The sequence below is a fragment of the Protopterus annectens genome, chromosome 9.part0 (assembly GCF_019279795.1).
Source record: "Protopterus annectens isolate FY-2018-M chromosome 9.part0, PAN1.0, whole genome shotgun sequence".
NCBI classification, from domain to species: Eukaryota; Metazoa; Chordata; order Ceratodontiformes; family Protopteridae; genus Protopterus; species Protopterus annectens.
In genome coordinates, this window is record NC_056743.1 from 1,051,822,719 (window position 1) to 1,051,836,974 (window position 14,256).

General features: G+C 35.9%; 1 protein-coding gene across 2 annotated transcripts in view; it reads right to left on the reverse strand.

Annotated features, from left to right (window-relative positions):
• ITGB7 (integrin subunit beta 7) overlaps window positions 1–14,256 on the reverse strand; it is a 603,012-nt gene that overhangs the window by 59,762 nt on the left and 528,994 nt on the right. For both annotated transcript variants that reach the window (XM_044083856.1, XM_044083857.1), the window contains exon 12: window positions 6,907–7,127. In XM_044083856.1, coding sequence (XP_043939791.1) covers window positions 6,907–7,127 — 221 coding nt within the window. The remainder of the gene's footprint in view (window positions 1–6,906; window positions 7,128–14,256) is intronic.

Below are 14,256 nucleotides of genomic sequence, written 5' to 3' on the forward strand. Positions count from 1 at the left end.
GTTGTCCAATGAACTACAGATGTGACATAACCTAAGAAACTAAGACTTAGGAATATTATCATTAATATGTTTCGGGTGACAACTAGTAGCTTAAAGCAAAGAACTTTTTGAGTGCTGGTCGTTTTTGTATTTTGTTATAAATATATCTATATAAATAAAAATGTAAATGTTCGTTTGTTCAAAATCTTAAATCTCCGAAGGTTCTTCATGGATTGCTTTGAAATTTTCACACAATGTTGCATTCGAATACGCGTGTGTTTTTATATACCTACTATTATATAGATGTCACACGTTGCATTCGAATCTGTGGCGTGTTTTATATACCTACTATGGATTCTATATATTTGTATACAAATATGCAATTTTATATGTTTTTGTTATAACTTTCTTACTTCTTTTTCAGTGCAATCGATCTGCTTTAGTTCATCCAAATAATGCCTCGCAGAAGATCAAACTTAGGTCGTTGTACTTGCGGAGCGGAAGCAGTGTGACGAGTAATTGCAAATCAAACTGAGGAAGAACAGGCATCAGCGAACAAGCGAAACAGACAAAGAATGGCTCAAATACGTGCCGAGGAAGCAGCAGAGCGACGTGCAGCCAGACTTGAGGATGCACGGTTGCGAGCATGGTGATCGCGTTCTGCAGTTTCAGATCTGCTTCATTCTCCTCGGTCGACACCAGCGGACGAAATAAATGCTTGCCTGAAATAATCTACTTTGTGGCGGCATGTAAAGACATTAAAATTAACTACAAATATGCGTGTCCAACTGCAAAACTATCAGTCAGCTGAGATATTCTCACATCAATTGCTGGAAATTGGGAACGGAAAGGTGCCGGTTGATCTGACCTCAGGATGAATTTCATTGCCTCATAACTTCTGCAATTTAGTGACGTCAAAAGAAGAATTGGTTGAAAAAGTATTTCCCAATATTCAAACCAATTATAAGAATCACGATTGGCTGACTGAACGAGCTATTCTTGCGGTCAAGAACAAAGACGTCTACGAACTTAACAATATTATTCAGTCTAACATTCAAAGCGAGACAGTCACATACAAGTCTGTCAACACTGTTGTGGAAGCAGATGAAGCGGTTAATTATCCAACAGAATTTTTGAATTCACTCGATCTGCCAGGGATGCCACCGCACGTACTGCAATTGAAAATCGGCGTGCCAATTATCATGCTGCGAAATATCAACCAGCCAAAGCTTTGCAACGGCACGCAGCTTGCAGTAAAAAATTAATGAGCAATGTCATAGAAACAACATTCTTGACAGGACCTTTCAAAGGTGAAGATGTCCTCATTCCTTGCATTCCTATGATTCCAACGGATATGCCATTTCAATTTAAGTGATTGCACTTCCCAATTCGATTGGCATTTGCAATCACCATCAACAAAGCTCAGGGCCAATCTTTAGAATTGTGCGGTTTAGATCTACACACAGATTGCTTCTCACATGGACAGTTATATGTTGCGTGTTCTAGAGTCGGCAAACCAGACAATCTCTATATCTGCACAGACAATGGAACAACACAAAATATTGTATACCCACAAGCATTGTGAAATTAAACATATTAGAAACATGCGCTTTCTCTTTTCTTTCTTTTCCATTTAACCAGACTGAGCCACAGCAACGTGTGGCGGGTACAGCTAGTATATATATATATATATATATATATATATATATATATATATATATATATATATATATATATATGTGCTTTATATATGTATATACATATATATATATATATATATATATATATATATATATATATATATATATATATATATACCCAATTAAAACTAATTAATAATGAACCATTAAGAAAGCAACAACAATTACATTTTCCAAAAAAACCTGGTAGGCACAGCAAACTCCATTGACAATTTCAGTTAAAATACTCTCTGGCGCCAACACGCTTACTTAAATCAACAAATAAGAAAACATAACACAAATCACATGTTAAAACCAAAGTTCAAGTCATGTGACAACCTGTAACTTCACCCAATTTACAATTTAAAAATATACTTCTATTAATAACCTCAAATATCATTTACAATTACCTCAATTTCAACAAGTAACAATTAAAATTATTTACAATTAATTTCATCATTAAAACCAAAAGGTTTCAGTGTGATAGAGTTCAACATAAAAATACTTTATTTTATAAACCATCATGATTTTACTGTTACATTCATTGATGTCTCATATTAACATGAACTTGTTTTAAAATAATCACTTGTGACAAATTTACATTAGCTGAATACCTCTCAATAAAATGCTCTACTACTAGGTTCTCCTTTTTAGTTTATACTATGTCTGTTTTATGTTCCTTGACTCTTGTTTTAAGGGAATTTATAATCTCAATACATATACCTATATACAAATTCAGATGGACATTTTAAGCACAGACATGTTTAGAGTTAAGAGCATAGTAATATGTTATAATCCTGTCAAATATACTTCAGACGCTCATGCAGGCTATCCTTGAACTGAAAGAGTATGCACCCCAGCTCTGCATACTAGCAGATTTCACTTTTTCACATACTTTCATAAATTGTCTATGAACTAAAATATCATATATACTCTTTCTCTAGTATAAGGAAAAACAGTTAAATTCTTATGTGGCATCTTTAGTACCGACTTACCTTTGAATAAAAACAGATGCGCAACCTAATTTGCCAAACATAGTTAGTCCTGTCTTCTCCTACAACATAACTTTCTTATATGAGAAAAGTTGCTCCACATAGAATGCATTGGATGACTGTTTCTGAGCATACTTCTTGGCAGATGTAGGTGTTCAATATCTACAAGATGATGTTTGAAAGTTGTATGCCTACTAAGATTATGCCCAATAAATTAATTTCCACTACTTAATTTCTTAAATTATTTGTAATCCGAATATACTCTTTTGAGTACTAGAGATTAGATAGATATCACAATATTTTAGTGGTTTTATGGATTCATTTTATTTTTTTTAATTATGTTACCAAAGTATTGAACATTTGAGTGTCTAGGGATACAGTCTACATAGATTTTAGCAAGGCTTAGTGACAGTGCACCACAGTACACATTGCTAAGTAATGATTCCCAGGGCGTGACCCTGGGCTAAAATCCAGCAGGATAAGGCAACACTATACCTTTCAACTGCTATAACTTAGACATTGGTCTATGATTTTGACATCAGAGTTCTCGTTGCTCCACTTAAATTTATTAGGTAAAGGCCACGAAAGGAATGGGGAATAAAAAACTGTACTCAAACCGTTTTAATAAAATAAAAAAAAAGAAGAAGCAGAAAACTCACTGTGATGTCACTGATCAATGTAAAACACTCCCCCTACCTGAACCAGGGTATGTTTATTGATTGAAAATCATATGGGAGGGGGAGTGTTGTACATATAAAAAGTAGTGTTTTAACTTGTTTCCATGTTATTAAATAATCAAAATATGCTATACAAAGATATCTTATCAGTAGTTTTAAGGAGCGTAGTATCTAAAGACTTTCTATTTCAAATAATTTGAAAAGCCTCCTCTCATATGCCCTCGGCAATGCTTTTTAAAGGTCAACATTCTGATTTTTAATGTCATGAGATTGAGAAGCTATGGAAGACACTGATGGTAGTAGCAAGCTGAATCCAAAGTGAAGCTAGGAGATGCACATGCAATGTATTTTCCATATCTGATTCCAGTCCTCTCAAGGTGATTTTCTTGAAATCTGTGCCTTGGACACATAACAAACTGGTTACAATCGATGACCTGATCAAAATCATTTGCATTATAGTTAGTACTAATGGAATAAAATGAATGTCTGTCTAGAACAGGAATAGAATGGAAATCAGTCACCTTAGTCAGTGAACCTTATTTTGATGAAAAAGGACTTCACAAAAGCATTCTTTGCAACTGCACATTACTTTCTTTAACAGGATGAAAAGTATATTTTTTTCTGTTTTGCAAACTGATGTAAAAGTAATGCATGTAAGTATGTATATGAGAGGCTGTATCCTAGTTCTCCACTGCAATGGGGAGGCTTGCTATTATAATTCTGAGACTCTTAAGTGTGAGCCCAGGATTTAAAAAAAAACTGAAAATACTACTGGGTTCTCTTTTTTTTCACTATATATTTTTTATTTTTCACTATATCTATCTTGTGTTCCATGTCTCTTGTTTTAAGGGACTTTATAGCTACCCATATGTAAAGCGACCACTTTGATTTTCAGTCATAACCATAGCAAAGCACTTTCCCTATTTGAAGCTGACAAATTACTGTTCTCCTTTAAAGTTGCTTTTTGCAGGGGTTTAAGCCCCTTGCATTCTCTGTTGTAGGGGGTACGTTCCCAAGCTCCCCCTGAACTGACACACACACACACACACACACACACACACACACACACACACACACACACACACACACACACACACATATCTCAGACTTAATATATGTACGTCTGTATTTTTGGTTGTTATTCATTCTTATTATTATGGGACTTGTACTTAAGATTCCTGGAATATCAAAAAGTTACCAATGAGTGAATATCCTTTTCTCCCAAGCTACAGTGAACACAAACTTGATTACATAAAATATGGGGATTGAGGCATGATTGTGGCCCTCCAAAGGAAATGCTGTTTTACTTGGCTTCAGTTTTGTTACTTGACTGTGATAGATGAAATATATTCTTACCTCCAGTTAAAGTGATTTTAGACTTCATACAGAATATGCAAAGGATTCTGCCTCCCTCCAAGAAAATAATGTCTTTCCTATTTTCTCCTCAGGTACTCAATGGACATTCTCTTGGGCATTGTTTATTTTTGCTCATGCTTGGATCCCTGATCATGTACTTCCCCCATTTATCACTGTTTGATGTAGTGATGCAGTGGTCGTGATAGGATCATAGGAGTGTAAGGCCATTTCTGCTTTGCTGCTACCCACTTTTAGGCCTTGCCTCGCTTTGTGATGTCTCTCTAAAGTCACACTGACTCAGGTAAAGAGTGAGGCAGTTTTTCTTTATGTATGCATGTATTCTATCTTATTTCTCTGAGTCAGAGTAAACCTAGTGAAAATAATATAGTATGAGGTGGGAGTGAAGGGGTCATGTCACCTTTCAAAAACACTTGTTTTACAACACTGATAGTCTGATTGCTCAAGAGACTATTTCTTTGTGAGTATGTGTTTAGATTCTATCTGTATTTAAACAACAGTATCTAGGTTGTAGAGGAGAGCATTAGTGTTTTCGTGAGTTGCATTTCAAGCAATCAGTGGGCATACATTTGTATTACAGGTTTTTGTTGGCAGTCTTCTGTTGAGAAAACTAAATTCTGCATGTTAGTTTTGCCACAAGGTACATAAACCTCAATTCAGTGAAAGAGCCCACGACAGATAGAACTCCTTCCAGGCATAACATGCATCCTTCAGCTTACCAGAAGTGGAACAGATTCTCAAAATATAAAACAGCAGCAGCCAGACTGTGAACATTGTGCTTTAACTAAGAAACTTACAATGTGGTTAAAATGCAATTATACAATGACTGGCCATTAGTATTCAAAAATGTGCACGCTGATTGGCCAACCCAACCAGTGTGCCCATTGTAAATCCCACAATATACCAACGGAAAAAGGTCCAGTCACCCGGACTTCTTTCCATTCATATATTCCAAAACTTTTGTTTTTTTCAACAAAAATTGAAAAAATCATTAGTCCGTACTCCGGACATACCCAAGAGGCAGCATGGAGGAAATGCAAAGAAAATGAGGTACGTTATTTAAAACTAAAGACACGTATCTGATTTTCTTTGCATTTCTTCCGTTCTGTCTCTGTCTCTCTCCTACCACTAAAGTAGCCCAAAGTTTTTTTTAATAAAAAAAAAACAAAAACAAAAAAGCAAAACAAAAATGGAGCAATGGAGACTTTCTTTTCTCCATTGCTTCCTTTTCAAAGCATTGATGTCCTGGGTATGCGTGGGAATGCAAGTCTCATATGCATGCACAGTACATCAAACAAATGCAGAATTATACCACCAGCTGCTTCGCCCTCGTGATTAAACCACACCAGCCATGGGTAATTGTTCAATATACCACACCACATTGTCGGGTATTGCTTAATTGTTTTATGCTTATAAAATGTGTAGTTAATGGAACAGTTTGATTCAACATTATTTACCATTGCTTTTTACTTAAAATTTTAACACTGATTTTGTAACAAACCCATTCAGCCCGAAAATGAGAATACTTATGAAGCAAACTGAAGAACTATTTCTAAATGTGAGGTACAGTTGATAAGAATGCTTTCTGTGTTTCCACTGGTAATGTAGGACCTTTCAAGAAAACTCATGAGATTTTTGAAGCCAAAGGCAATGGAATTCTCTGATCATTATCACCATCATAAAAGACTTATGTTACTTTAGGAGACACAAGAGTTTCTAGCTTCACAGTCCCCCCAAGAATAATAACATTTGATAACATTGTCATTTATATGCCCCTTTCCCAGATCATAGATCTATATCAAAAGATGGTTTGCATTAAGTTGCCTTGCAGTAAACTATAATACTTTAAAAACATCATCAACTTCCTTTAACCTCATTTAGTAGCATTAATCCTAAGTAAACGAATTTCAAATAAGGAGTATGAAACAATGCTGGTTTTAAATGAGATCTTTTCATTTCATATTTTTCTGACAACGAGGGTTTGAAGCCTTGAGATAAACTAGACTATTCTGAGATTTTAAGTATTAATGGTATCCTCCTAATTTTGGGTCAGCAGAGCTATGACTTCTTGCAGCCTGGTCACTACCGTCAGTATAAAGTATGACAAAGTATGGAATGTTCTTGTTTAACAGGCACTGAATAATATAGTAAATATTGTGCATTTTGTTATTGCTCTTTCAAAACTATAGAATCATTGAGACTTACCTCCACATACTTCACCACCGTCCCTTGGACAACTGCTATCATCACATTGACAGAAGTTCCCATGTGCCTTAATACTGCACTCACACTTGCCACAAACACATTTTCCTCTCCCGCTGCACACCAAAGAGTTGTTGTCCATGCGGCAAGTAGAGTCCAGATTTTTTTCTTTGATTTGAGATCTGTCGCACTCACATAATCGCCCCAGGCGTGTTGCATCACATCTGGAATATAATGTGTAATGAATAACTTCTATTAATCAGATAGTACACACAGTTGTTTGTATAATGGTAGTGTGAAAGCAATGCCACGCCTGTTCACATTAAATATTAGGGAGAATTAAAGAACAACTGCACAACAGTGTCAATGTTTTCTCATCATAGAGTGCTTTCTTTCTCTTTAATCCAGCTACAAGAGTACTGAATGTATGATTTCATGATGAAGCTATTTCATTCACAAAACTCAGGTTTTTTTTTTTTTGGGGGGGGGGATCTCATTGTTGTTTTCTTTTGGTATCGTGACATATCAGATGTAACATTATATACAGTAGCAGAGGTACTTATGTCCCAGAATTTCATGATCTTAAAGTGCATAGTCACGCTTTTGCACTTACCTTGTACACCAAGCCATGTGGTGTCTCCATTGCCCTAATGCATTTTCTTCCCTATTGTGCCTGTTTTAAAGTACAATATTTAAAATAAAATCTTTCAGAAACTCTTATTTCTTCCTCTGTGACATCAGTAAAAAGTTGATTGAACTTTATCTTCAGTGAAGTCAACGGAGAGAGTACATGTAAATGTATATATAGACTTTAATGGACACACAACAGCACATGCACTTGGCCCATTCTTTAAATGTATAGATACAGTGTCACACTAGTACTCAGTAGACATCAGTGAGGTATTTAGAAGAATTATGTGGGTAGATTCTTAATAAAAAGTTTACAAAACTTTTTATTAATAAATCATCTGTATAATTTTAGTCATATGGGATGGAAAATACATTGTGGCACTTTAGTTACAAAAGTAATTAGATAGGTCATTGATTTTAGCTGCAAGGTCAATAAAAGGTTTCAAACCTAGGTAGTGATTGCAGCCATTCTTTTTGCCTATGTCTTAGTTTCACACCTCAGAAAATACGTGCTTGAACTACAATTGTAAGTCTACACAGAAGCACTAAAGAAACTACTCATTCATCAGTGAGCTTTAACTTATGTAACAGATGGCCAAGAGGAAAAAAAAACATCAAATGATGTGTTTGCAAAAGACAAATAGGAAAATTAGAGTATTCACACTGCGATTTGGTGTTGTGGTATTAACATGTAAAATTAGCCTTATAGAAACAATCCATAGACATGACAAAAAGCTGAAAAGCAGTTTTTGTTTTCTTGCTTTTGCACATGGTTGTTTTTTAAGACTTGTACTCTTCTGCCTGTGACAGCTTGCTTCTATAGATGTGTGCTAATGCAAAGTGTTATAGGAAAAAAAACAGGACATATAATTCATGTTTTGTAGCTACTACATGCAGAATACCAGCCTTTCTGATAGAGGAATTGGGCTTTGTCTTGGGCATTTCTTTCTACTTTCAACATTTCTTATGCCCTTTCCCTATAATTATGAATAATATAATGTATCCAGATGAATGGAAGCAAGAAACACAAACGTTAAATCCACAGCAACCAGTTTATTGTTTTAGCACTTTTGTCGGCCTTAAGCCTCAGTCCTGGTTTCTGATGAAGTCTGAGGCTTAAGGTCGACGAAAGCGCTAAAACAATAAACTGGTTGCTGTGGATTTATCATTTGTGTTTCTTGCTTCCATTCATCTGGATAGTTTTCATTTTCTTATGCTTCTTGGTTAATAATATAATGTACATACTATATTATCAAGTACAATACATGTCATGCCATGCTGTACTGTATCATACCATATCATTCCATACCATTCTGGACCATATCATATTATACTGGAAAGTATCAAACTATACCATACCATACCATACTATCTAGTATCTTCCATAGTATATCATAAATATACCATACTGCACAATAACATACCATGCTGCATTATACTACACTACTTTAAGCAGTGCTTAAGCAATACATTATGTTTGGGTTTGTGTAATACAGGTTTTATCAATGGCTGGAGTGGTTTGGTGATGAGAGCAAAGTTAATTGCTAAATATGTGTGAACAGTGATGTCTACTGGTAGACCGAGGAAGGTGTATTAGAGTAAGGTCTCCACAATGTGTTAATATTGTTTGGTATGCATGTCTACGGCATGCCAAACAAGCAAGTATTTCATTCTTACAAGCGCCATTAGCAAAGCAGTTAGTATCTTCATGTCCGATGATAGCAATCGGCTTTGGAGGTATTGTTTTAAATCTAAGAGCAGTTGTTAAGCATTCGCATATTGTCTATACAAAGATACTTGATGGTACCTCCTTAACTGGTTACAACTGTGGTGATCCTAATGTAGTTACATTTTCAAATGAATGTTTGTAGAAGTACTACATTTAAAGGTAAGCATGTTACCCAAGAGAACACTGAGGAGCCTAGCCCAATTTCTCAGAGCACTGTCTGGTTAATCAACTTGCTCAGAGTCACACAGTAGGCAAACAGAAGCTGGGGGAATCAAACCATAGCCTACAGGAAACAATGTGCTAACAGCTCATAGCCTTAGTCCTCTGTACTAATTGCTTAGAGAGAATTTCTAGATTTAAGTGGGCATGTCACTGTGTATGTTTTTGCTTTGCTTTGTGAAGTAGAATGTTGTTATAAAAATGTTATTTGTTTATGTATGTATGTATGTATTAATTTATTTATTTTGTTGTCCAGGACAGTCTTTGAGTATTGGAATATGGGGGTCCTACATGCCAGGAATAAAAGAATTAGTATGATTCAGAGAAGCAATTGTTGTGCTAGTGGATGAGTAACTTAAGGAATTTCTCTCCTTAGCAACAGGAGGAAATGGCAGTCAGAAGTTTTTTTTTCTTAGTAGCCATAGCTGGAGGGATTTGCATTTTAGTTTGGCTACAAATCTCATTTGTATGAGGTATGTTTATTTTACAAGAGGGATAGCAACCATTGCTGTCTAACTGTCATTCCTATTTAGACTACTGACAAAGTCCTGTTCAATAAGGGCAGTACCATACCATACTGTACCTTCCCATATGTATAGAATGGTGTTATACAGTACCATGCCAAAATACACTGTACCATATAGTCCTGTGCATTGTCATACCATCCTGTGCTATCAGTGGCAGCTGGTGACTTCAAATCAAAGGGGGGCTGCAGGAAACAGCTGAATGGGTTGGGCCAATGGGAAGGGGTGTTGCCAACTAGAAAGGGGCAGAGCTATGCTCAAAACCACAAAAACTGGGGCTTTAATTAGATACACTGCCCTGGGTGCCAAACCATCATTATGAAGTGGAGTAGTAAAAAAGCAATATTTCAATGCATTGGCTACATGACATCTTACTTAATATCTAGATGGAAACAAAAAGGTTGTGAGGCATGAAAAAAATAAATTACTTTTTAAATACATTACTTACATTATCCAGTCAAAATCAAGTATAAATAAACAAGCAGCACTCAACTCAAACCACTTCTCCTTGCAATACAGTTCTAATTATAATTTATATTCAGCTTTATAAAAGTACCAAGTAAAATGCTGAAAGTAGCAATCTCTGTGATACCCCCACTTGTAAAAATGTTTCTTATCCAAAAAAGACCTGCTGCCTGATAACTGTCTACTTGTTTCATGGGGAAAACATGATTAAAGTAAAAAATGAACAGCAAACAAGAAACAAGCTCAAGATAAATTGCTTAAAGGATTGCAGGTTATGGACCACACATGATAGATTGGCATTCTGTTTAGTTTACTGGTAAAGCCTGCAAAGATGACTGCAAGTCTCCAGCAAATGTAGTGAGCTTCTGAAAATACTGTAATCCTGTCCTTTATTACAAATACTGCCATATGCATATCAATACCTAAGGCTTATACGTCATCTAGTTATGTAAATATTCTCTGCATGGCAACAAAAAGGCTTTCAATGTTGGTAATTCTTTAATAGTATGCTAATTAAAGATTACTTGCATCTTACAATCTCAGACAAGAGTACCTGATGGTCATTAAAGCATTGCTACTTAACCACAAAGCAATAGGCAGTGCAACATGCATTTTCTGAATAATAATAATAAGCATAAATCAAAAGTATAAAAATATGATAGAAACCAGAACATTCTGCAAAATCAAGGACAGATGAAAAGCCACTGTAGTACTTGTGTCTACCTTGGATGGGGGGGGGGGTATTCTGCACACTTACACTGCATAACTGCTCCTTGCCTTGCTTGGACACATCCAGAGTCACTACATGGGGAAGTGGGTTGCAACAAGCATGTCACAATTTGAAATGTCTCTGGCTGACTGTGATGGCCATGATACATTTGTTATACCCCTCAACCTCAGAGCAAGAAATCTGGACAAAGTCATAAATAGAAGTGGGACAAAGGCTCAAAAATAAGGACAATTTTTAAATATTGCTCTTATAAACTTAGAAAGATAATACAATAGTAGGTCTTGCATTAGTATGAATTTTCTGAAGGGTATGAAATCTGAAACTCAAATGTTTGTCATTATTTTCTAACTTCAATCTTTAATTTGCCAGAAAACCACAATTTTATGAAAAAAAGACCATAAATGTGATGCAAAAATATAAAATAGCCACAAACTGCAGCTGGGAACCTGTCAAAGAAGGGGCACTTTTTAATAATAGTACTGTTATGTTGAGCAGCTGACAAAATAAGAGAATCTAAATGCATTTCTGAAATAAAAGTAATCTATAACTCTGATTATTACAATTATTTCTTAATTGTAAACCCTCCACGTTTTCTTCCAAAATTGCCATTTTGCAGAGGGATTATTAGGGGGGAGAGCAACATTGTGAGCCAAAGTCGGGGACAGTTGAGAGGTTTGGATATACCTAATTCTATAAAGTGATTTATTTGTGTGTACCTCTCAACCTCTTAATGCAGGAAATCTGGACAAGGCCAAATATGTTGGGGGAACATACAGACAGTACTAAAAATTGCTGTTGTATAAACTTAGTTGATAGAATGACAGGTTTTGCTTTAGCATGCATTTTTATGAAGGGTATGAAGTCTGAAACTCAATGTCTGTCATTATTTAGTGACTTCATTCCTAAATTATTTGCCAGAAAACCACAAATTTTATGAGGAGCAAACCAAAAATAAGAAGCAAAAATCTATTAATTCTGTGAAAATCTGAACAGTTGAGAGGCATAATTAGCCGGGGCTGTCTTTGAGTTTGCCGCCCTTCCCCCTCTCACAAAATCATGGTTGAATGGGGCCTCCCCCTGCAGCCATTCCAATGTCCCATTACTTGACTATTTCACCCCATTTACCATAAACACTATAATGTGCATGCTGCTTTACCTCTACAATGATTTGGATTTCATTTAAAAGTTTTATTTTACATTTTACAGCACAAACACTAATAGACCTCTGCTAAACAAAGCAATGCAGTCTCACAATGAAAACAGACTTACCATTAAAACGTCTCTGCCCTTGAAACTCACATTTATTGATACAACATTAAAACCCACATTCAAAGAAAATACATCTGGCCAGTAGCAAATAAAGATTAACTTTGGGCTGTTTTCAAATCATAGGCCCCTTGCACACGAAACATACATGTATTCTTTGATACACCTTCCTGATTGTATTTAATTATATTCCTTGTATAATACAGTACAGTTGTTAGAGGGTATTTTAAATGTATTGTTTTGAATATTTTTCCACTAAAGTATGAAACAAAATGCATGCACCAGTAATGACAAAACTGCCCAATTCAGAACATTTCCATCATAAAAGTCTACTCAAACTTCTACAGTCCACGAGTATCAGTAAATATGCACAATCTCTGCAGAAGTAAATGTCATCTGAATAATTCCACATTAAAGAGATCTGTAACTAATGAAGAGGTTATTGCTAGCAAACAACTTTATATTTCATTGTTTCATCTACAATTAAAGTGCCTGTTGCTCTTGAGGAACTCATTGTTTTATCTACAAATAAAGTGCCTGTTGCTCTTGAGGAACAAATTGCCCATGTTACATTAAAAAATGATAAGCTAGTAATATTATAATAGGGAATGGATGGCAAACTGATAACAGGTTGATAGTTACTAGGTATCTCCACCAAAGAGGACATTCTCAGGACTGCAGCATTCATCCCCTTTAAAAGTACAACACAGTACAGTAATTCATCTACATACTGTGGGAGTAGAACCCACAGCCTTCTGCATCAAAAGCAAATACACTACTTGTTGTGCTGTTAACAATGCAAGCAGACTCAGCATAAGCAGTACTAATCTTCTCATCCAATGCAGCTCTTAGCTCCTTGTAAAATCCACTTGACACTCAACTGTATCTCTCAACTTTGCAGCACATGAGCACAAGAAATCTGGAAAAAGCCAAAAGTATTGGGGGGACAAAAGCCCAGAAACCAGGGACACATATTAAACATTGCTTGTATAACCTTGGAAAGTTGTTAGAATAAAATGCTGTGCTACCACCATGCATTTCACTGCCAAGTTTTGAAACCAGGACCTTGTACACTACAGTCAGAGCAACATACCAGTATGCCATATCAGCTGCTCCTTGAAAGGCAGGAAGACTGAAACTTAAATGGCTCTCATTTACTGAATTCAGTTCTGACTATAGCTCTCAACCTGTTAGCACAAAACACCTGGACAAAGCCAATAATGGGGGAATACAGCCCCAAAACCTATTCATTGCATTCAGTTCTCACCATAGCTCTTAACCTCTTAGCACAAAAAAAACCTGCACAAAGCCAGTAATGGTGGAGTATAGCCCCCAAAGATATTGACACATTTCAAATATTGATCTTATAAACTTAGAAAATTGCTAGAATAAAATGTTTTGTGTTACCATGTACTTTCTGAAGAATATGAAGTCTGAAATTCAAATGTCTGAAAATCCAGAAAACTACAGATTTTGAGGAACAGAACAAACAAAAATATGAGGCAAAATCTGAATACTTTTCAGAAGCAGTGGTAGGTAGGGAATTCAGATTCTTGCTACCTGCACCCAAGGTTGTGGGTTTGAACCTGAGTTACTCTCTCTAGTCACCACACACAAACACACACACACACACACACACACACACACACACACACACACACACACACACACACACACACACACACACACACACAGACACACACACACACAGACACACACACCTGGAGATTGCTCTCAAGCTTCACACACCAGCAATACTTGGAGATTGCTCCCAAGCTTCATTAAAAGCA